Source organism: Chiroxiphia lanceolata, chromosome 3, assembly GCF_009829145.1.
Source record: "Chiroxiphia lanceolata isolate bChiLan1 chromosome 3, bChiLan1.pri, whole genome shotgun sequence".
Lineage (NCBI taxonomy): Eukaryota > Metazoa > Chordata > Aves > Passeriformes > Pipridae > Chiroxiphia > Chiroxiphia lanceolata.
The window spans coordinates 55148899-55174100 of record NC_045639.1 but is presented as its reverse complement, the minus strand read 5'-3'; the positions used below and the strand labels follow the sequence as shown (position 1 = coordinate 55174100).

Here is a 25202-nt window from a genome sequence, read left to right as displayed (position 1 = left end):
GGAACGATGGTTGGAATTTTTTTCCTTTATCAACATATTTTCCATGCTCCATCTCAGAAAGTCTGTTCTCTGGGCACTGGTTGTATGCTTTTTGCCTAGAGGGCTTTCAAAATTAAGTAAAACTAAACAGAAAATGGTATCATATCAAGGGTTTCTCCTCTCTGCAGTGTTTTGTTGTGAAGGAAAGGAAAGCATCAGTTTGTGTCTTGGCACAAAGTAGATGCCACTTCAAAGCTTCGCTGCAAGAGTATATGCAGACAGGGAGCAGAAGGCAATTTTAGCTATTGCTAGGTCAGAGAAAAATTAATAAGTGGAATTATCTCAAGCTTCTCTTAGAAGAACAAAACTAAATACTGGAAAATATCCAGAATCTCACAGTATTCTTTGAGTCAGAGAACGGGTTTTAAGACTGCCTGAGGTTTGTAGCTGCTGAGCATCACTAAGCAGACTCTTTTGAGGGGATGGGAAGGGAGGGAAGGAAATGTTTGAATGATGGTTGCTGGGTGTGCAGATGGTACAATACACTTAACTGTATAAATGTGAAATATATTGCCTAATCTAAAGTCTGTAATCATCAATAAATTATAACAATGAGTCCATGCTGGCTAAATAGCACCCAGTATAAGTTCCTAAGTTGACAGGCTACTCATTCCTCTTAGACAGGAGCACATACTTTTGGCGATTTTGATTTAAATTAAAATTCTGCCTTTTTCTTTGTAGGAATTAAAATTATGATACTCGTAGTGAATACTAGCATAATTTCTAATTTATTTTTTTTTTCCATGGGCCAAATAATGTTTAAAATAAATTACCTTTTCAAGCTGAATTAATTGAGCTTAATCAGTTTAAATAAAAATACCACTCATGGCTAGCATTTTAGATGATGGAGGACTGGGGCTTAAGCTTCTTATCTGTTCACAAATTTTCTAATTTGTGAAATGGAGATAGTTATGTCTCAGGGATGTTATGAAACCTACGTAATTTATAAAATGCTTTGAGGTCTTTCAGTAAAAGTATGAGGAGTTCATGTCTTTTAATGCTGATTGACATTTTCCTTGATAATTAATTCAATACAGTTGTTAATTCAGTGTTGTAGAACCAAAAAAAAATCCTGAAAACTAGAGAGACACATTGATGGGGGGGGGTGTCTGATTCGATGTTCTTAAGATTCATGGAAGAAGAATTATTGTTTTCAAGAGTCATTCGATTGTCCCACAAATTAGTATATGAGAGATAACTTCATTGTCACCAAAAAACAGTTCTAAAAAGGAAGCAGAGAGAAAAAATAGTAGTAATTAAATTATACTTGTAATGCTGAAAGAATAATAAAAGAATTTTTATATTGCCAGCAAGAAAACAAGTGTAAAGTATATGCATAAAGTGTTCCTCCTTGGGGGCTCTGTCTAAGGAGATTTCATTCTGCTTGTGAATACATCTGCTTTCTAGAAAGACTAAGACACTCCATCCATACCTGCCCATGTAGTCCTCTGTCTTCATGACTTCCAATCTCTTTTAAAAGAGTCTTTGTGGGACTGAGCGTTCCCTGACATGAAAAAAACTCTTTGCAAGACTAGGGCATGCTCCTGTGCCAATGTGTGACACACAGTTGCAAAGCATAAACCTTAAAAAATAGTGGGGAAAAACTGGAAGAACTTGTGAGTAATTTAGGTTTGGGACCCCAGGCAGTCTAACCTGATCAGAGTTCCTGCTACCACACTCTCCCCAAGTAGGCTGGCTTATATTGCAAAAGTTTATAGCCACACTCAAGGGCTCCTTTATATTGTCAAATGCAGTTTGAATGCGGCAGAGGTTTGACCTTTAATGGGCAGATCTCACAAAGTACCTGAGTATATAGACACAGACTTAATGCCAACTTACATGTTCTTGAACCAGTACTGTTTGCATTTGTGAGCTCTTGATCTCACAGGCATGAGTAGCTTGAACTGGGCTGGTCAAAATGTTTACTGCCTCCAGCTCTTTTGCCAGGAATTGGTGCTATTTTGACACAGAAATGTTGAGCGGTTGCTGCATCCCTGAACTTTGTAGTGTGAAAAATAAACCTGGTGCTATAAATTTGGGAAGTGCAGAATCTGAGTAACTTTTTACAAGTGCATGTAATGGTAGGACAAGGGTAATGGCTTTAAACTGAAAGGCAGGTTTAGATTAGATATTAGGAAGAAAATCTTTACTGTGAGGGTGATGAGGTGCTGAAACAGATTGCCCAAAGAAGTTGTGAATGCCCCATCCCTGCAGCTGTTCAAGGCCAGGTTGGATGGGGCTCTGAGCAGCCTGGTCTAGTGGAAGGTGGCGTTCCCCATGGTAAGAGGATTGGAACTAGGTTCTTTCCAACCCAAACGATTCTGTGATTCTGTTCAACCATCCCCTTCCCTGGCAGAGAAGGGGAGTGGGAAGCTGCGAGCAGGGATGCCTGCAGGTGTGTGAGGTCAACCAGCCTGGTTGTGTCAGCAGCCTGAGTTACCTGCTGCTGGGAAAGATGTTTTGCCATGTGTGGAGGGTGGCTTTCTTAGAAGACCTGAACTGCTCTCTCCTTGCTTTCTCGAGAGCCGTCACTTCACTGTATGGCTGATTCACTCCAACTGGCCTGGCCCAAATGAGATTGATAATACTTCTTGCAGTATTTAATCTGCATACGGCAATTAGACTGACCCTAGAGAGTGTTTGAATTAGTTGATGAGATAAATAACCCTATCCCATAGCATTAATAGGATAAAGTCCAGCACGGCTGAAGCTTTGCCACATGCCCTCAGCTTGAGCTGCAAATGTCACTTGGATTTTGATGTCCAAATGTAAACAGAATCAGGATGGGAGACTAGCTTTTCCTAACAGCAAAGATGAGATTTTACAAGTGATGCTCACATTTTATAGGCCATGTGCCATGGTCCCATGGATCTTTACAATGATCTCCCAGATCACTGTATTGGTTTGGGGCTGGGCTGCAGTGTGGAGCTATTCTATTTTGACATCTATAAATTCTTTTCCCTGTAAAACTATTTAGCATTTTTTCCCATGGGAAATAAACATAATAATTAAAATACTTCATGTCACAGTCTTTTGTGTGTGTGTGTGTGTGTGTTGTATGCTACTTTTTCTTTTTTAACCTAAAAACAGGATGCTGCATTTTTTTCCATGAAAGCCCACCAGCATTGATGAGGATGTTATTTCCTTTTAGAACACAACTTTCTGACTTCTGTTAAAGATTGTTTTTGTTGTTTGTTGTTTTTTTTTTCCTTTAAAACATTTGCATGTCACAAAGGCTACTCAGAGCTGCTTGTTCTGAGCAGGATTTGTCTCTCCCAACTCAAAAGTTCTACAAAGCAGATGGAGGTATCTCTAGCTGAGCTGGTCTGCCCAGTCAGTGGGAAAGAGGTGCTTTTACATGTTAAATGGCTATTCTAGGATGAGTTCAATTTCAGTCTGGAAGTACCTTTTTCCGTTGACTGTAAAAGAAGCCTCAAGGAGCCTTGCTCAGTTGAAGATATTTGATCAAACGAGTCCCCACTTTCTGTGCCTGAAATTGTGGGATGATATTTTCAGAGATCATCCGTGAAAACCCAGGCCACTTCTCCTGCAGAATCAGAGGAAACAGATTTCTCAGGGTTTCTGTAAAATAAAAATATTTTCCTAATTTTTTTCACAAGCATCAGCAGTATGAGAATAAATCTATTCTTAACTGTGCTTTTTTCTTTAGTGTTGGAAAGGAAGATTTCGACAAGACAAAGCAGAGAGGAGCTGATAAGAAGGGGAGTGCTGAAGGAAATGCCTGAGCAAGGTGATATGATAACACATTAACTAGAATTTAGCTACTAAGCACTAAACACGTATGATAAAGCCACTATTGCATTGTTTCCATGTAGTATAAATAGGTATGAGGAGACAAACTGAGGAGTGTGAGAGGTGATTTGGGCCAGCTGACAAAGAACTACAGCAGCTGACTTCTGTCATATCCTGAAGTATTTTAATGCTCCCTGTGAATAATGTGACTTTTGTGGTTCCTAGTTTACCAGAATTCTTTTGAAGTGATGATAAACCTATTTTTTGAGTCAAAGTCTGCTGTCTAAAGCCACTGAAATATAAAATGAGAAATTTTGGCTGAAAAATTAGAGGCTTTGGACCCCAAACAAATCAGTATAATCCATTTTAATCCACTTCAGGTATCAAAAGTACCAGTGTTGGGATCATATGGATCCCACCACTATCACACAGACCATATTCACAATGGCACAAGCATAAAACCATGGGGGAAAACATCACTTGTATCAAAATGCTCTAAGTTTAGTAACCAGTATTAGACAGAATCTGTATTTTGAAAAACATGAGTAAGCCAAGTTAATACCTCTGTGCTACATCCGATTGTGTTTCTAGTGGTATTCTTTCCAATATTCTTCATCTTCTATAAATCTAGATTAAATAAAAGTCAAGTGAGTAAAATAATCTTCTGTAGCTTAAAATTAAACCATTTGTCATTTTATCAAGGAGTCTAAGAACTCCATGTTTTCCCAAAATATTTTTCTCCTAGAAATTCTGTTATTCTGTCTGATCTGAAGAATCAGGAAAGTATCAATGTGTATGGTTTGTATTGTGCACATAGATACTTAGAAGTAAAGGGCTTGTTTGTTGACATGTGGCATCACTTGCCTGTACAGTGTTTGGCTAATTACCAGACTATGACATTAAGCATAGCTGGCTTCTGCACTTGTCTCTGCTGTCTTTGTCTTAAAACAAGACATGTAAACTCTCCATACCTCAATTTGTCCATCTGAGAATTTGTTGTGGTTTTTGCTACATGCTTTACTGGGGAGCTGCGTGACTTTGTCCATTGAAGGTTGTAAATTGCATTTATTGGGAATAAATTGCAAGGTTGTAAATTGCATTTCACTTAGTGAAATGTGTTAACTTCTCAGATGGGTTACAGTCTGAACTTAAATCCTATAATTTGTACCAAAAGTATGAGTACTTTTGTCACAGGTGTCCTTGGCTCTCTCTTCCATCCTTAAAAGGGGATGGGACTCTGGATTTCCTTACAGGGATTGAGCGAAGTGAGAAAAGGATGTAAAGATGAACAATTTTATCCTCTTCCTCCTATATCGATCTGATCTGTGTTCCCTTCATTACATTGTGCTTAATGTCTGATGAAAATTATAATTTTTAAGGACCATTTTGAAAGAATATGGGATTGGTTTTAAGGTGCTAAAAATGGAGGGGTAGGAAAGAAGGTGGTTGAGAAGTGTGAAGGTAGTTAGAGGTAATGACTATGGAGATGAAAACTAAATGAGGAAATTACATGGAGTCTTGAAATGTGAGAGGTAAGAAGTGTGAAGAAGTGACAGTGTGTCACATGGGATGAAAAAGAATTGGAAAGTGGCAAGTGCCACTTGGAGGCAGGAGGTGTTTGCAGAACCAAAACATGAATAAGAGGCGGCAGTGTCACATGTGGAGACAGAGAGGAGAGAGTGAATTTAAGAATATTTGGAAGAGAGAAGCTGAAGAAACTGAATGTTGCAGTAAGGTAAGTGCAACTGTCAGATCTAGTGAAAGAGAAGGTTAGGAAGGAAGAACTTACCTTTTACACATCAGGTTGCTGTTAGTGTGTGGATTACAGTGAAACAATCATCTTAACCCATGGAGCACCCAAGGTGATAGAAAAGGGGCTGCATAATTTTGTTCAAACCAGGGAAGTGCCAAACATCCAAGTCTGATAAGACCCAGCAAGGAAGAGGAGTGGAATCACCACAGTTAGTGAAGAATCAATGGAGAAATCAGAAGAGATGCCCTGTAGATTTGCGTAATTTTTGGATTGACAGCAAGAGAATCCTGTAGAAAGAAATTACCAGAGAAGAAAATCAGCAGCAACTTCAAAATGCATGGAACAGAGAAAGCTATAAGCCAGCAAGGGTATGTATGTAGCACTTTTCAGGAATATAAAGACAAATAGGGAAGAGAAAGAACTTTTTTTCAGGATTAAAAAACCCCCTCAAACCGAGGTAGTCTGGGTAAGTGAGTAAAGTATCATCAAGGAAAGAACTTAACTTGCAGAATTTAATAATGGTATGATATGTGATACAGAAAGACTTCACTTGGATTCTTAAGAGTGGATAATGTCTTTGTGAACTATTTTGTTAATTAACTGGGCATATACGTTCTGAGAACTTCTGTCTGAATTCCTGGCTGATTTACCTACTGGGATGCACCATTGTAGTCCTGCAAATCTGCCCCCTAATTGTCCATTTTTGGGACATGTTGGAAGGGAGAGAACAGGATGCTTATGTGTACAGCCATGAAGCTGTACCTAAAAACCGACATGGACTTGCAAGCCCACTACTGCAGAGATGTCCACCCAAAGAACATGGAAGCTTACAGAGTTTCTTTACAGTTACTTTTTAGAGCAGATCTACAGCCTTTCACATTTCAGTAAGTCTTTCTGCTTTGCTTCCACGGGATCTTGAAAGCAGAGGTATGCCGTATGTTGTCAGTGGGTGCTAAGTAAGCAGTTAGGCAATAGCTTTTTAATTTTCATTTCAGATGGTGATGTAACAGTAAATTTTGAAACTTCAAATGGACACACCATAGCCATTGGTGAAGAAACCATACAGGAAGAAAATGTGGTAAAAGCTAGTGGAAATAATGGTATTTTATCAGAGAAAACAACGTCATTGGAAGGAAAAAAGAAGATCAAAAAGGTAAATTAATGCATTCTTCACAGATTGTTTTTTGGGGGGGGCTGCTTTAATATTAATGTGTTCTTCATTAGCACCAATACATGCTATGAGTTCTGTTCTACCTCAAGGATGCCAGCAGAATCTGCTGAGAGAATAAGACTTGGTAGGCGTGTCTTTTACGTACCTATAGCAAGGTCATAAAGAGAAGCATGGTCTGAGCATGAAAATGCATGCAGGGATGTTTGATTTCTAAATTCAGTGTGAGCCTTTCCTTGTAGCCATGGGCAAACTTTGATTTCAAATTTTCCTCTTATGAAAGAACACACTAAGTGAATATGCATCACCTTGCACTATCATTGTAGAAGTGGCTCATGGTTTAACGTTCAAAGGTGTTTAACCCATTTGAAAACCATGTATAATTTTGTAAGCAACTTCTGCAACTCGTTCCTGTTGGTTTTCATTGAATCTAAACACCTGCAGTCCAGCAGAAACATTCAAGGGGCTATATCACTACCTCAGACTGAACCTAGGCTATTTATGGGAAAATGTATTTTATAACTACACGGTTTTCTGTGGATTGAATGTGTTAAATACTGCTAAATGTTTAGAAGTCCAGGGTCCATGTTAATTTTGTTACCTTTACTCAGATCTACTTTGGTAACAAGAGTTTGACTCATAAAGGAAATGTAAAGATAAGTGCAGAATCATAGTTTTTGGACCACTTTTATTTTCTTTCTCTAACATCTTGAATAATGCACCACTTATTTTCCCTGTCAAAAGTGTTTTTAAATACTATTCGATTTATTGGATTTTTCTCGAGGAAAGAGCAAGGATGCAAAAGATCAAGACCTTCTTGGCTGGCTGTTAGACTGAGCAGCCTTTCCAATGTCTTCTGTTAAACTCTACCTAGTGATGAATGAGCCTCTGGAGTTGAGAGGATCGGTTAGGCTAACATAGAAATTTGAATTCCTCTCTGAGCTACGTAAATCACTTGACTATGTAAAAGTGGCTAGATGTCCAAGGAGACAGCCTTTCTTATGAGATTTCTCGTACTTCTGTCTCCCAAAAAGACAGAAATACAAGATTAGCCTTTGTCATGACATTTGAATGCATCTATCTTTTGGTGCCAACTAGAACCAGATGTGTATTGGGTCGGGGAAAAGAGTTATAAAAGCCATGGAAAACTCCTTTAAAATGGTTCAATTTAACTTTGAGGTTAGATCAGACCACTCTTATTTTATGCACCATTAAATACAGCCTTTTGGAATGTTCAGTTTTGGAAATTTTCTAAGGTACTATTTATTAGAGAAATACACGTTTTTAACTATGTTTGAAATCCCCCCTAGCTGACTTTGCAGACTGCAGAACTCCAGTGAAGCAGGAAAGGTTCAATATCTATTTCAAATTAGACTCTGCACTCCTTATACATTGTGTTGACCTTACAGAGAGAAATTAAAAATGATTGCTGTACAGGATTAGACTCAGTACAGAAGAATGTGTAGCAATCACTCCAGTCCCTCTCAGAAAATGAAGAATATATGGAGGAGGGAGAAGGAAAACAACAAATGAGCCAACCTGGTATTCTAGGCTTCATAGAATGTCAATCTGAGCATACAGAAGATGCAAAACACTTCAAGTATACTTTCGTGTTTAAGGAGCAATTCCACACATCAGAAACCGTGTTACACTGTGGAGACCCAGTACAACTCAGCAGGTAGTCATTATGAATACACTTCAGTTATTCTTTACTTTATAGCACATTAAGCAAGAAGGTGAGCCAGCCTGTTAAACTCAGTGTAAGAGTAAGGCCCACTCCATCTCACAGCTGTCTCACCTGCAGATTAGTCCTGGGTGATTTTTTTATGGCAGATGCAGTAGGTATGCATTATACACACACCCAATGGCAGGTACAGGTTTGCTTATGCTCACAGGGCATCAAAATCAGAGCTGAAACACACATACCTAACTCACTGTCTTCTGCTAAGACCATAAAACATGCTGGTACTTCAGATCACAACCCTCCATCATGAGAACTGAGATAGGAGTGAATACTAGCTGACAATCAGGAGTAGTGGCTGCAAGGACTTCATCTTTAGTAAGCCTAATGTTAGGCTTCTTAAAGTCATCAACTCTAATGTGTAAATCTTGAAGTAAGATATATACACGTTTGTAAGACCTGAAAACAGGATTAATTCCTGCCTTTTAGTAGCACACTGTGCTGCTGTTCCAACTCTGACGAATCAAAGGGTTCCAAAATTCATCTCAGCCCCTGAAATTTAGGAAGTTATTTTATAATGGTCTTATGAAATGATGGTGCTCTTTACATGCTCTCTTGTTCAAGTGGGTCTTGAAAATGGCTTCTGCTATATATGATGACTGCTGGAGCCAGAATCTTAAAAAGAGCAAGCAATATAGGCAAATTGTGATAATATGGTGAGAATTGGCAGCAACATGCTGTACAATGTGGAATATGTTAGGAATTAAAAGAAGTTAAAGGAACAAAGTATTTCAGCATGAGCTATGGGATACAGTATCAACAGGGCAAACAATAGGCTCAGCCATGCAATATAAAAATGAGTTAAGCAGAAGCAAGTAAGAAGACAACCCCTGAACGCTGTTCCCTCTGCTGCTAGGCAGTTCTATAACTGTGTACCCCATCTGCTGCCTTTCAGCTCACAGGTCCCTTTTGTATTTGGTGAAAAATTCCCTTTGGCAATTTAATAGTGTAACTGTTACTATTTATAGTAATGATGACAGTCATCCAAGGAGGGTGTTTAAAAGAAATTTTTTCCTTTATTGCAGAATGATAAGAAACTAGTGACAGTTTTTACAGAAAACAGGTAATTGATTGGTAAAGCTTTGTCGATGAGAAATCAGAGAAATTTTTTTCTGAGATCATTTATTCACATTATGTTTGTGCTAGGCTGACTTCTGAATTCTTTTGTTTTGACTAAGAAAAATTGCTAGCATCTTTTGCAGAAAATAAAGAGCTAAACTGTAGCTATTATCTGTGAGTCTTGCAAGGGATACAGAGCAGCAAGTAGACAGGTAGCATATCAAAGAACACCCTGGTTGTCTGGGCAGCAGTCTGAACTGTACCACTGTGTCAGGGCTCCTGACCCATGGCACCAGTCTGCAGCAGCCCCAGCAGTCCCCAGAGCTCCAGGTTCCAGGTGTGATATAAGCATCACAAAGGGGATCCAAGGAGTCTCTTTGCCTCCTGCCCCCTACAGCAGTGTTGGAGAAGACCAAAAGCCACATCAGTAGAATAGGTGTCAAAATATTCAATGTTTGCCTCCCTTGGTATAGGGAGGCATAGCACGGTGATGCAGCATGTTCCTTGTAAAGCCTCCTGACACTATGTCAGAGCTGCTTTTTTCCTTTCTGCCCTCCCAGGATGTCTCTGGAACACAGACGTACTAGAGAACCCTGGATTTGTAGCTGAGTTCAGTTTTTAAACTTGTGTCTTACTCATTTTTATCACAGCAAGCTAGCTCTTTTAACGATTCTGGTAGATGCTTCCACATTGCATTGTTAACTTGGGCTTGAAGAAGTGAAAGGTTCAGTAACCTTTAGCAAGATGGTTGGAAAAAAGTAGTAAGTTTTGTTTTGCATACCATCAGTCAGGTGTATTAGGTACTGCTTTGCTAAATAATTGCATTTCAGGAAGCCAGAGCTGTGTTGCAGGTGTTGTGGGTGACATGGAGCATAAGCGTCTGGAATGTTCTGGACTGTTTATAGCAAATTGATCCCCTCAGGTTTTCTCATGTCTTTAAGGGAAGGAAACAGTTTGTAGTCCTGTTTCCAAATGAATTAGTGGGCTACCTGCACATAATTTTTTTCCCAACAGGAGAACTCTCATGAGAGCTGGCAAATGTTCCAGTATGTTGGGCTCAGAGGTTCCTTTCTCTATATTTTTGTTTGCTCTCCTTAAATCTTAAACTTTTCTTTTTCTTATGGGTAACCAAAAAAGAAGGTTGGAGGTACAAACTCTGGTCTTATGAGCATGTATCATTGCTGACTACACTTTAGTTTGTCTACCAAGGAATGGTCTTGAAAGTCAAATTTTTTAGATTCTTTTTCTCAGAGGTCTTTTCTTTTTTTCCCCAAAGGAGACCAAACTTGTTGAATTTAAGATAGTAACCCTTATCTCCCAGGGTCTCAGTCAAGAGCCTGCTTTGTCTCAGATTAATCCTGCAAACCAGTCACTGTGAGAGATGAGGCAGACTTTCCTCCCTTGTGTGCCTAGCTGGCTTCCTACACTCCTGAGCTCTGTAGATCATTGATATAAGCAGCATACATAAAAGGTTATAGGGTTTTTTGCCTGACTCCCTAAGAATCTCTCACTCCAGCAGAGTTATTTGCTGGCTAAAACCAGTTCTTCTAAGAATAGTATATCTTCGACTCATCACCTGAACTATGTAAATGAGGTTGAATCCAAGTCTTCTAAAAGGAAAGCTACTCTATATAAAGCTGTATTTGGGCAGAGCCTATCTGTTAAGTCAGCTGGGTTGGCTCATGCCAGTAGGCTGATGTGAGAGGCATGGGCTTTCACCCACAAAAGTTGAGTGCCAGAGGAAGCTCTTGACTTGTAAAGCAACTTTTTTTTTTATGAGAAAGATATCCTTATATGTCTCCAGAATTAAGACTATATACATTATGTTAATGAACTAACTATTCAATTATTTGGGCATATCTTTACAGAAAGTATAAGGGAATATAGAAATATACATACCTCTCACCTTCCAAGTCTCCCATTGATCAAGAAATGATATAAGTATGCAGCTGACAGTGAATACATTTTAGGTGTTCTCTCTTTTTTTAACAGCTTACTTCTAACACACAGGTTGGGTAGTTAACACTGTAAAATGACAGTCAGTTGGGTTCTTTCCCTATTTTATTTAGAAACCAATGCAAAACACCTAAACATGGTGGCTTTAGGTCAGCTGTTATACCTGTCCCTTTCTCCCCTCTCCTGTTTTCTACACTGTCTCTGTTACAAGGCCTCTTGTGCACAGTGCTGTTGAAAACAGTTAGTAAGTTCTAGAAGTTTGTAGACGTGCAGATCTGCTCATCCATCTTCAAGAAAGATGAATTCAAAACTGCAGAGAGAACTACAAACAGCATCATGAGACAGCTGTTCTTGTTCAGTCTAGCAAAACGGAGCCTGAGAGAGCCTGAGTGCATTTGATGAATGTAGCAAGCTGGTATATAGCCAGGAGAGAACATGGCTAAAGGACAATGCTGGCACAAGTAGAAAGGAATAAACTGTGGCTTGAAATACAGTTAGACTGGAAATTAAAGGAAGCTTTCTAACAATTAGAATGGGTCTTTTCTTGAACAGAATTTTAGTAGCAGTAATAGGAACAAAAAATGGAGCTGGTTGAATCTAAGTTTATGAAAAATTTGTCTGAGCTGACCACCTGCATCAGCACAATCAATGAGTCCAAAAAAGTGACAAAAGACACCTTGTCTTGCTCTGTGTCCTGTGTTTCTGAATGACAGCTCCTGGGTTTTGGTGAATCAAAACACAGCTCCCTGCATAGTCTGGAAAGGAAAATCATGATTTGCAAAATTCTTACTGAGTTTCATTGTGCAGGGAGTCATCCTGTGAAAGACAACAAATCATACATTATTTCCAATTTTCATTCTACATAGTTTTGCTCCACTGAGTTCTGTTCCTCTTCCAGGAGAAGGGTGCTTTGCGGTTGATGTAGATGATATGCTTGTGCTTCAGCACTACGGGTTTGCTGTGAGGTAGCTTCATGACACTGCTCTAGCTGGAGAAACAAAAATACCAGTACTGTATGACAAAATCCTCAGGTAGAAAAGCTTTGGCCTTCTGTTCCTTAGAAGTTCAAAAAAGTAAAGAAAAAAGTCTTGTATTTTACAACCTAGCTTCTGAAACTATGCCCAGGATCTTCATTGGTCCACTTGGTCCAGAGTTTGCAAAAGGTCCCACTTCTAGTTTGCAAAAATCTGATTTTCCAGTGCATATGACATCTCTCTGAAAGTCATTGAGACGTGGTGAGTCCCCACAAGAGCTGTTATATACTGAGAACTTTGTAACTCTGACCATCATTTAAGTGTTCACATGAGAATAGAGCTTTCTTAAGAGTCTGGCCCAAATCACAATTTCTGGGATCAAGAAAATCTGGTCTCCAAATGAGTCTCTTAAAAATCTGACCTTTGGAAAATTTATTCTAAACATAAACATATTATTGATCCAAATGTTTAATGAGATACTAACATTTGCTTTGCTTTCCTGATAAAAGAGTAAATTATAGGTGGGTTGCTTTTACAGCAGATGTCTTGATCAAGACAGCAGTGCAGAAATCCTCTTTGATGTGTTTTGGAGACCTTTTCTTAAAAGGTCAGTTCTTAATGAACAGATGTCTACACTGAGAAATGAAACAGCAATAAAAATACATTGCAGCTGGTACTGAGGTATCTGGGGGATTGGATTGAACAAATAGTGAGATCTGAACTGATTCAGATGCCTCCTTATTTTGGCAAAAGAAAGAGCAGGCATGAAGACCAAGGGTCCATATTCAAGCAGAATCATGTTACGGAGGTACAATTACAACATAATTGTGTCTGGAGCCATTTACAGACATCAGACCATCCCTGTCACTGTTCAAGATCAAGCCACTGTTGTTGTTATGAGTTATTTGTATTACTATTTGTTTCTGTATATACCAGAAATTTATTATAGTGTCTTAAATAGATGCAGGAAACCACAAAAGTTTCCAATGGACTTGCAGTAAAAGAAAGGACACTATGGTTAGGCACTGAAAAACCAGAGGACACCAGACCAGGAAAACAAGCACAGTACTGGCAGCCTAAACATTGTCAGCTTTGGCATCACAGTAGAGGGGAGTTTGAGGGAGGACAGTCAGTGAATATTCACAAGAGCCTGAGGGGCAAGAGAAGAAAAAGAGTGAAAAGTGTCTGCTTCAAAACTTAGCTTGTCATTGGCAAAAGCTGGTGTAATGGACTGGTCAGGTAGGAACTGGAAATCTGTATCTCAAGTAAACGAGAAACAGTAGTTTGGTCAAAATCACAGTGACACTGAGAAAAAAAGATGAAGCTAACAAAGATAAACACAGTAAAGCTAATAAGATGCCGAGAGGAATGATATGGTCAAAGGCAATCGTCTTCACCACAGCTTTCATCCTGGCTATGAGCAAAAAGAAGATTCACTTGTCAAGGCCAAGACAGGGCATTACTTAATCAAGGGACAGTCAAGACTCATGAGAGCTCTAACTATCTGAGGAGATAGGATGCTGCTGTGCCGGAGTCTGCCAGTTTTCAGTACAATGTACATAACAGTATGAAAAGAACTGTCCTAGGTAAAGATGATATCCCAGTGATGGCAATGCATTTCTGTTAAAATCAGTGTTATATAAATTGCCAATTTTAATCACAACTGAAGTCTGCAAGCAAGTACTTTGATGGGAATTAACTGTTCTAATTTTTGTTTTCATTTGTAGTTCTTAGTTATTTCTTTAAAGAAAAATCCAAAATTATCAGATGGTTGTCACTAAGATGTGTGTATTTGCAACTAAGTAAAGCTTTAGCCTTATATTTTGTTATATTTTTGTACTTTTTTTCCTGAATCAGAAGATAAATTCTGATATACATTATGTAATCAGTTATATAGTTTAGTGTAGATTGACTGTATTACTTTAGAATATGGTGCATAGAGTATTACCTTTTACTGGGTTATAAATCTGTTTTTCATATTTTCTCTACTACTATGTCTGGACACAAAACATGGTAATAGTGTACAAGTACACAAGTTTTAAATTTTTTCATATTAGTAGGTAAAATTACAGCATTCTGGATCCATAAGTAAAAGGTATATCAAAGAATTGTTTACACTTAAAATTATTTTGGATCATCATGTCCTTCAAGATCTTCAAAATACAAAGATGTATCTTATTAATGGAATTCAAATTTTAAAATGTCCTGCTTTTTCAGAATTAAATCAACTTTTCAACTTCAAATGAAGGTAGGTAGAATTTCACAAGGAGACATTTTTGCTATAAAAGAAGAGACCAAAATGTAACAAATAAGCATGTTTCTTTCTCCATCCAGAGTCTTTCTCTGAAAAACTAAGAGACAGTATAAGAATCTGTGCTTGAAAGAATTTGTTTGAAAGCTGTAAAAGGTCACTGTGAAATGGTTCTTTCAAAACTTTAGCAAAAACATATTAGTCTATAACAGGCTGGAAATAAAGGAGGAAGACACTGGACAGTTAATGTTAATTCCTTCAGTTCATGAAGAGACATGCAAGTTGCTACTAATAATGCAGGCAATGCACTGAGTTCGTGTTAACAAGCCTTAAGCTAGAGGTTGGAAAGGCTTTGTTTCTGGATGAAGAAATGTCTTTGTTGTCCAACACATTATTTGTTTTTCATCTACTAATCTTAAAATTAAAATGTGCTGCTTATCTCTTGGGAATCTTTTACATGGGAAGGAAGAGAGATGGGAATGTCCATTTATTTTGTCTCCTTTCTTCCCCAACCATTTTAGGTTTTAGTAACAAATAAATCGCATATGATTCTGATGGTATGCTCTTGCTTTTATAACATACCTTTTCATAAAGGTTTGGGAAGGCTATCTTGAGACTGAATGGGCACAGAATTGGTGTAATTGAATAGATAAAGATTCCCATGTGGGGACACCTAGTCTTACAACCACAATGATTATGTTTCCAAAATTTTATGTTTGACTATAAATGGCTTATGTACATTAACATTACAGCTGGCATTAGGCATGCATTTTGAAGTGAATTTCCTAGTCATCCCCACTTACCCTTCTTTGGTTTGCAGGGCACATAAACCAGGTTCCTTTTGGATGAAACTAAGCCAAAAGATGCACTCAGGAATTTTTGCTCCCACCACCACCAGTCATGCAATCTACAGAACTAGCCTGAAGACAGTACAAAGTCAAGTCTCTTGGAATGCACATTGTGGACATTGAGTCCTGAGTGCTACCTCTTTCACTCTACAGAGCCATTCCTATTGCACAACACAATGTAGATAAAGTCCAAATTCCTGTTGACTAATGAACTGTTGATTCTTGAAAGTGCAGTCATGTAACAGTACCCAAAGAACTTGCAGGAGAGGAGAGCATTCCCATGCCAAATGATATCCTGTCTGATTTAGCTTCATCTGTTTCTGAAGAGTAGAAATACCCTGAAGAAGTTACCCAAAATAAGTTGCTAACAGCAAGCAATCTGCAGCTTAGAAGAATGGGTTGATTCAGGGGAAAATTTCAGCTGTGTAGCCATATTTGAACCCATGGCTGACAGAATGGCCATGTTCACATTCAGATTCACAGGAATCTGAGTTTTATAGCCTGTTGATCTTGGGGTGGGTAGGGTTGGAAAGAAGCCAAGGAAATTTGTTAGAGGAGTAAATGGCATTTCCCATGTTTAGTTTGCAGCCAGCAGTCTGGTTTAGGATAATGGATGTAAAGATGATCCTTGGAGGTCTAGAATAAATGAGACTGAAAGAAGTTCCAGGTAAATATCTTCTGTGAGAAGGACTTGAACTGAGACAGACAGTATTTTTTTTTCTGAGGTAATACTTCCTTAAGAGGCAGAAGATTAAGTCTCTCCTGATTCCCAAGAGCTCAAGCAGCAAAAGTAGTCACTGTTTGGGGGCTTGCTGTTGAATTTACGTGGTGTATGTCTGTGTCAGTTGGCTTCTGTTCACTTTCTTATCCTTAGAGAGCACTACTGGTCACTGCCCAGAAATACCAACATCCCATGCTCCACCACTACCCAAGCCTAAGCCTAAATCTAAAAAAGCTCTACTGCCACCAAAAAATGCCATTGCTGCTTCCACAACCACCAGCCATAAGGGTAATGAAGCACCTCATGCTAAAAAAAAAGGGAAAGGGTCCTGCTAAGCAGCCTCCTCTCCCGCCGCCCAAGCCAACAGGTCACAGGGCAAATCAAGAAGCTGGTGAGTACTGCCCATGCAGTGCCAGTTATGGTGGGTGCATGTGCATGGGGATGCTTGGCTTGGTCTTATGATAACTCCTGCCTTTGTTATGTTACTAAAGAGCGTGCCACGGATGTTTAGCTAGCTTCCCACTGAGCTCTGTTCTGCTGTCTACAAACACCCCAGACAACCCCAGACAGATCACTGCACTGTTTAATGAATGTATGCACAACACCAAGCATATCAGGGACAATATTGAATTTTCAGGAAAGCTGGCAACAAAATGACGCAGAGAACTGCTGAAGAGCAAGTAGAAAAAAGGTGACTTCTTTGTCACATGAGTTGCTCTAAAGTAAAACTACTTTGGTGTTGCTATAACTTTCTGCTGGACATATCAACTATTCCAATTAATTTGACAATATTACAAGATCACAAAGAGGTAAAGGACAAAACCATTAAGACATCTTAAAAGACTGTAAAGTAGCAATCGGTTTAGCTCAAAAAAAAAAAAAAGGAAAAAGAAAAGAATTATAACCATTAGAAATGAACAGGTCTCCCTGAGCTAGCTGATGGCTTGCTGTGATTCTAAATACACACTGGAAATGGAAAATGTCAATCATCAGCCACATCCCACATGTATTTACCATCACACTTTTGAACTAAAAGTCGGCAGTAATGCTAGATTAAAGATTATAGGTAGGTGTTCTTAAGGTACTGATCTAGAGTTTGAATGGTTGCAATGTAGACAATAACCAAAATGAAAACATCCAGATGTAATTTGAACACAAGTGGTATTGTGATAAATGGACTCCATATACGCATTGGCAAAGTTATACAAGCCTTGTGTTTTCAATCCTCTGTTCATCTTTGAAAGTCCTTCGGTCCCTCTAGTTTTCTCTGCAAATATGCTGCTTCATAGCTTGTGCATTTTGGCACATTTTGTATTTGAAGCATACAGAAGAGGACTGTTTGAAAACATTGCAAGACTTCTAGAGTTGCAATAATAACTTTTCCATAAAATATCCATTAACTTGGTATTAACTGTCCCTTCTACATCAGATGACTACAAGAATAAACAGTTTGAAAATCCAGAACTTGCTGCTTTTATTTCACATGCAGCTGGAAAACTCAGCTCTTCCTAAGTGAATGAACAGCAGACCTTTCAGAAATAAAACAATCCATCGCATAAAGCAATGTGTATACAAATGGGTGGTAACAAGCTGTCAGGTATCTGACTTTTTAAATTAAAATGCATACAGATTACAGATTTGTCTTTTAGTAGCCCTGCTGAAATGTCATGCAATGCTTGAGACCGTACAGATGTAAAATATATCCACATATCCCTTATTCTACTGATAGTTTCTTCTGACATTAAAAATATTGTGTTCATTCAAAATGGGGCAATACTTAATAAGTATACCTGATTTGGAACAGTATTAGTAGAAGAGGTTTGTCAGATCCCTGTGAAAGTGACCATATGATGCAGCCAGTGATCCAGTCCTGTGAAGGAGAGGAGGAATATGAGTAACAACCTGAGCCATGGCTCTCCTGAGGGCAACACAGTAGGTTTCCAAACTGCAATAGTGGAACTGGGAGAATGGGACTTAAATGCAGGCATGGACATGTGCCAAAAGGCAAATAAAAGCCATGAAATTTTTCATTTAATCAAAATTCAAACCTTCTACTTAAAAAGAAGCATGACAGAAAATTGTCAGCCAGCCCAGACAAAAGCAACAATGGCAATAGCACTTTTGACCCATGTGGAAACGTAGGGGGGTTTTCAGTGGGAGAAATCTTTCAAGTTTCTGTATCTAATTGCAGGTCCAGAAAGGTTCTGAGAATAATGTAAGGATTTTTACAATGGAAACATCTTTTGACATTTTCCAGCAACAATTGTGTGGCTGTATATTTGTATTATGCTGCAGTTTTTAAGTGTAAGCATGTAAATGGTTCTGTTGACCTCCAGCCTGCACTGAAGTGCTTTGCTGGATCAGAACCAGAGCCTTTTCTTGCAACCATCCACTTTCTCAGTAAGGTTTCTGCTGAATAATATGCAGGTTGGAACCAACATCTCTTTCCACTGCAATTATGAACTACTGCCTATACAATTTCTCTGCTTCATTTTGTTTTGCTTGTATGTTAAGTCAGTGATTTGTACCTGATGTGGAAGATTAGTGCAGTATCAGTAGATTCGGGATGCTGCCCTTTGCAGTCACCTTGCAGCAGGAAGAGGAACAGTGATTTGCTTGAAGTTTTTATGGATTTTTCCAGATGTACTGAAAGCCTTAAAGCACGCTAAGTGTTTATAAACCATAACACTCAGCTACAAAAGAGAATGGTATAATGTGTCTTTTGAATTACTTTCCATCTTGGAGATTGAGAACAGTCTCACTGTGAAAGCTATTTTTATATCATGAACTTACTATGGCCAGTATCTGTATTTTGATTCTCTCCTAATCTGCCAGGGTTTTGTTTTTATTTAAATGCTTGTAAGTAAAGTAGGCCTTCCAGCAGATTTCTGTTACGGCTTTCTCTTTTACTCAGTAAGCTTAGCTGCAAGGCTGCTGTGTAGCTTTATAATGTTTTCATTTGTTCTCTGGAGGTTAATGCATTTTTACTACTGCAGAAGTGTTTGAGTTGGATGCAATTTGATGAAAAGGACTGAACCATAAGATGGTTGTCATTTTTATTGCTTTTTAAATGAAATTCAGAAGTTTGAAGCTCCCAGCTCAGAGGATGGAATACACATGAGCAAGCAGGCTAGCTGAAATCTCTTGTGAACTTGGGCATTATACATATATGCTTCAGTATGGTAAGTATCACAGGGTTAAACAGCAGCATCACTGGCCAGCTTGTACAGCTAGTGTCAAAACCTTGTTTCACAACATTTTCAATACTGCCCAAGCTGATCACTGGTAAGACAAAGACCTCCAGTACCTACAGGAGGCCTTCAGTGGCTCCTGCCTTCTGAAGGTCATCTGTGAAGAGTGAGATTGGTGGTTTCTACCTCTGTTTTATGCATATATCCAGCTGGACTTGAAAGTACATCATTTTGCTGTCCCTCTGCTGTTTGCCATTAAGTAGGAGCACACCAGTTGCAATAATATTGTGAAGGGTAATTAATTGATACCCGTAACAGTCCTCAGATGTCCATTGAAAAGCATAAGGAAAATCATAGGGTTTCCCCGCTGTTCAGACCCAAAATTCATGTGCTAGAAAAGGTCAGGCAGTTTTCTCTGTCAGGGAGTGTTTTTTTTTAAATGGGACACCACACAATTTTGGAATAGGTAGTGGACTTTTTAGATGATGTCCAGGGAAGTTGTAGTGAGCCAACGCAGACTGCTCGAAACAAACTCTCACCGGTTTGTAAGGCTGATTTTTTCAGCTGTTCATCATTTCAGTTTTTCCCACTGCAAAGGTGAAATTGGAACTGCAACATTTACTTATCTCAAGCACTTAGATGAAGGACTGTAGAAGTATCAAGTGTAATTTTTTCATTTTTTAAATACCAGCACAAGTCAATCCATGCAGGAAATACAATGCAAAAATGATACAATTGCAAGACTGTAAAATCCTTTTTCTTTTCTTATTTAGCTGGTTCCTCTCATGCAAAAAAACCACCAGACTCCAAGTCTTCTTCATCACCATCTCCTTTGTCCGCATCATCTCACCCCAAAGCCTCTAAGGAGACTTCCAGCAAATTGGGCACATCAGGGACTCCCAGGGGCAAGAAAAAACCCGGGAAACAGTCGACCCCACGAACAGCACCAGATGGGGCTGCTTCTTCCCCCTCAGGTGCCACAGCCAACAGTTTGGAAGTGAAGACAGAAAAAACCAAGGCTGAGCAACCTTCCATAGTAACTTTTGAAATGGAGGACACAGACCAATCGAGCAAGCTTGTTGTCCCCCCTCCTCCCACTGCTGCCCCTCCTCCACCTCCACTTCCACCTCCTTTCCCTGCTGCAGCTGGTCAGCCTGCTGTCTCCTCAGATGCCCAGGATGTGTCAGACAGCTGTGTGGCAGGGCCATGCAGCCCTGGATCAGATACTAAAACTCTTCTCCAGACTGAGCATGGCACAGATGAGAGTCTGAGCAGTACGGCCCTAGGCAGAGGTCCAGATGCTAGTGGAGAAGACACAGAAAGGTAAGACAGTATTGCTGTCCTGGGTGAGTGGTAAGACCCACAGACAAGGAAGCCACGTTTCTTTGCAAGGGATGCTGTAGGCACACAGGAATCTCTTCTGTTTCTTCTGCTGACCGATAATAGTTTGTGTTGCATCCCAGCACAATTTGTTCCTTTCCAGTGCCTTTGAGCCATTCACCTGCAGTACCTCATGTTTCCCCAGAAGGTCATTACTCACAACCTGCCTCTTACATCGTTTGGCTGACACTGCTGTCAGCAGTTCAGCTAGTAGCTGGTGACACTTCTATTTCTCTCTCATAAAGGCAAACAAGAAATTATGCTGAATTATAAGGGGGTTTACTTTTTTTTTTTTTGGTGGATGTCATTAAATATCTCATTGCTAAAGCTCTAATTCAATGGCTGAATTTACTTGCACACTTGAAAAACGAGAGTTTCAGGCTCCAATTAGTGGGTCTTTGGTCTGTCACTGCGTAGTGGCTTGTATAAATCTCAGGTACTGTAAAAACTAGTCAAGAGAAAGGTCATAATTACACTTTTTAAGCAAAATAGTTGGCAGCAAAATGGAACTGGCTTAATGATTTATCTTTTCCCTGCCTCAAGAACCAGCATCTTTTATATAAACCTGAGAGAGTTTAGTCTAGATGCCAGTAGCCTAGAGACCTTCCTTTGAATTCTTGTTAGTACATGTCAGCATTACATTCCTGTGCTACATCTCCCCTTGCTCTACCCTTCTTTTACACAAAGATTTTCCCGAGGCAAAGGGCAGTCTGCTGCCAATTTCCATGGTTGTCAGTGATGGTCATGAACATTTTGGACTCAACTGCAGTGAAACTGTATTTACAATAAATAGGGTTAGGCTTCCAGAAAAGGAAGCTTTGCACTCCCATCTGCTCTCCAACTCGCTCCTCTCACCCCCAACTTTATGAACTGTTTTTCTCTCTTTATTATGCACTGTTGGTCCCATCCCACAAGAAATAAAAAACAATTAGGATTTGTCTTTATATAGTCTTTGCAGCACATGATTCCAGATTATTTGAATCCTTTTTCCTAACATACATACATAGGTACATACACACATCTGCATACTTTATAAATGTTTTACATATGTACATTTTTTAGAAAGGTATTAGTTTGAATAACAGAACTTTTCATACTTGCTTATACAATCTCCCATTTGTGTTCTGTTCTGCTTGCATTAATGTATCACTGTGTCTGCTTACAAATTAACAGCTTGGCTATGAAAGGAGACCAAGAAGTGGAGGCTCCAGACCAGGCACACTCTGAACCAGTGGAGGAGGCTGCTGACACTGGTGCCCCTCATGAGAGTGAAAGTGGCAGAGAGAGCCATGGCAGTGACTCAGACTCAGACGGGCCGATACTGTACACAGATGATGATGATGACGACGATGATGAGAATGCAAGTGCTGAAAGTAAGCATCCTGCTTAGCTTCTTAGCTGCAGGCTACCTTTTGCATTGCGTTATGTGAGCATGCCTGACCCATGCTAGTGTGAAGCAAAGAGAGAGATGACTGCAGGGGCTGGTTTTAGGGCATTTAGTATTTTGTCATTACTGAGAAATGAGTGTCCTGCTTCTCACAGACAGTTGTGATCAGAAACCTGCTGGGGCCTGTGCATGGATGAGAGCAGTGCACAGATGGGAGTAGAGGTGGGAGGAGAAGGTTCAGAAGAACATGAGGGTGGAACAAGGCCTCCATGTTAGGGCATCACAAGCCATTGATTTGGCTCACCTCTGTCACAAATTCCTTGTGTGAGTTACATGTGTGGTGGATGACAGAGGAAGCCCATCAGTTGTCAGCTTCACTATCTGAAAGTCATTTGTTCCTCTTTGATCAGGATGTTTTAAGCATTGGAGCGACCTTAGCAGACAGAGCAGATCACAGTAGTTTACATCTAAGTTTTACAGCTTTGAAATTTCATCTGAGCTCATGACTCTATCATCACCCTAATTGGGCAGAAGCCCTGCAGCTGCTGAAGGAGTTGTCCTACCCCCATTCTCCCTAATCCCTGCTCCCAGCTGTTTGCTCTTCCCTTAGGCCAGCACTCAAATTCATGTTTGCAACAGTGGCTGTTGTTGAGCTGATTTTCAATATAACTGGTGGTTCCCTGATCCAGCTCACCCAATGGCTGCTCCTTTGCTTGGGCAAAGAGGTGGCAGCAGCAGGCTGTTGGGATGGAGAGGAAGGCAGCCCTACCTCTACTCCCTACAGGGTGGCCATATGTCAGTATAAAATCACTACTGAACCATTGCTTGAGAGCCTTCCCCACAGGTGTTCCAGAGGAGGTGCTTCTCTGTGCTCAGGGAAGAAGTCCTGAACACCAAAGTGCTGTGTAGCAAAGTGGGGTGAACGAAAATGAACGTATGTTTTTTATCTTGGCCATGGGTGCGGCAGAAGGCGAAGTGCCAGGTAGCTCAAGAGGCTGAAGTCTTCTGCAGTTCTGTGTTGGGTTTGAATAAAATCCAGTGTGATAGAAACCAAAAATTCATGTATTCAGGCAGCAGCATGATGTCTTATGAGAAGTGAGCTGAGAGCCTGTGGTCTTACCAAACTGCCTTACATGGTGAAAATCTGCCAGCCTAGGACATATGTAGCTCACCTTGGTCAGAATGTCAAGACACAAGGGAAAGACTATTAAGGGTGTGAAAAATACCCTTTCTTCCAGAGCTGGCTGGAGCTAATGCTGACCAAGCTGCATGGCCCTTGTCCGTACTGTGTCAGTTTTATGGATAAACAGGTTGCTTCAATGTGTTGGGGTTCCTGCCTAGGTTACTTTACAAGCACTCAGAGCACTTCTCTAAGCTGTATTTTTTGTTTTAATTTATAAATAAGTTTAAGATGACAGTGGTAATTGATTGGAAAAAAAAAATTGAAAGAATGAGGGAAATGATGATTGAATGAGACTAAACCATTTAAGGCTGAAGAAAGAGCAGCAGGTTGCTAAATATACTAAGTAGATAAATAAGCCAATCTGTAATGTATTAGACTTCAAAGACACTTAAGTGTAGATTTGTCATTTTTATCCTATCACTTCACAGATGACAAGTGATGTTTGTATCAATTTGGCTGGTAGCTTTTTCCTCCAAGCCTTTTAGCTTTTTATTTTTGTGAACTGAGCTAAAATTTTTCTTTTGATGTTAATTAAAATTCCTCTTCTGCATGTGGGAACAAGGTCGCTTTGAGGAGGTATTAAAGTTTTTACTCAGAGTTTGCATCTGTAACCTAAGCATAAATGAACTAAATCTACCCTACTCTTCCTTTCCTCAGGCTCTTTGGCAAGTAAAATCCGTCGTAGGGATACTCTTGCTATCAAACTTGGCAACAGACCATCTAAGAAAGAATTAGAGGACAAAAACATCTTGCAGCGTACATCTGAAGAGGAAAGGCAGGAGATCAGACATCAGATTGGAACGAAGCTAGTGAGGTATCAGTCTCAGGGTAAATGTGATTTGACTGGGTGGAGGTGGAGGAAGAGAATTAAGAACATTGGGTTCATGTTTTAAATGCAGCCCAATATGCACTACAGGATCTTTGTGGTATAACTGTCTGGAAAACAGTAGCTTTATTTTTCACAGAACTTTAAAATGTCAATAATTCATTTTTTGTCCTGCAAGGAACAAATGTGAGAGGTCCTGGGTTTTTGGGTTGTTGGGTTAAAAAAAAGGAAAGAAGAAGAGGGTAACAATGAGTCCACAATAATCAGTGCTATGGTTCAGGTTTTTTCTCAAATTGGTTGGCAGGAACTTTCACTTGTATGTACACCCATCTCAGACAGTGTCATAGTTCCTGACATACAGAGCATGCCTGTGCATGTTTGTCCCTTCTGAGTCTCCCTATCCTCCTCCTGCTCTCTAATTCCTTCATTATTCGTGTGTTGGTTCCAGCAAAAGAAGTGGAAGGAGGCTGACTTTGCAGGTCAGTGTCTGTTGTTTTACTGTGCCCACCTCTGAGGCATGCCTTTCTCATGCTGTTAAACTGCTATGGGATATATGTTACTTTCTCTTTCTGGACCTCAGAACATTGCATGAAAATATTTCACTTGCCTTTTTACAAGCTTTTTTTTTTAAAATCTTCATGTTAATTTTGGCTTTTGTGGTCTCTGAGAATAGACTACAGCATGTCTGTATTTTGCCAGATCTGTCCTTGTTTCTCTTGGGCTCAGGAATGTTGTCCAGACAGATCTGGAGGATGTCTTGTGTTGGTTGGACATTTACAGATATAGGATAGTCCTGTTGGTACTGCTCCAGTAGAGAGTAAAGCAGCTCTGCATTAACATTTAGAAGCTGAGTTTGTGTGTGAACTGGGAGGCTGGATAAGGCACCTATTTAATTACTTAACAGTAAGAGTGATACATCTATTGTGTAGAACCCGAGGGTCACTTTTCTTTTGCTAATAAATTGGTGTGGTT

General features: G+C 39.6%; 1 protein-coding gene across 4 annotated transcripts in view; it reads left to right on the top strand.

Moving 5' to 3' along the window:
• The window catches only part of PHACTR2 (phosphatase and actin regulator 2), a 132905-nt gene that overhangs the window by 87565 nt on the left and 20138 nt on the right, over positions 1-25202 (top strand). For all 4 annotated transcript variants that reach the window (XM_032682591.1, XM_032682593.1, XM_032682592.1 and 1 more), the window contains exons 3-8: positions 3710-3790; positions 6541-6698; positions 16417-16654; positions 20228-20777; positions 22008-22207; positions 24062-24218. In XM_032682591.1, coding sequence (XP_032538482.1) covers positions 3710-3790; positions 6541-6698; positions 16417-16654; positions 20228-20777; positions 22008-22207; positions 24062-24218 — 1384 coding nt within the window. The remainder of the gene's footprint in view (positions 1-3709; positions 3791-6540; positions 6699-16416; positions 16655-20227; positions 20778-22007; positions 22208-24061; positions 24219-25202) is intronic.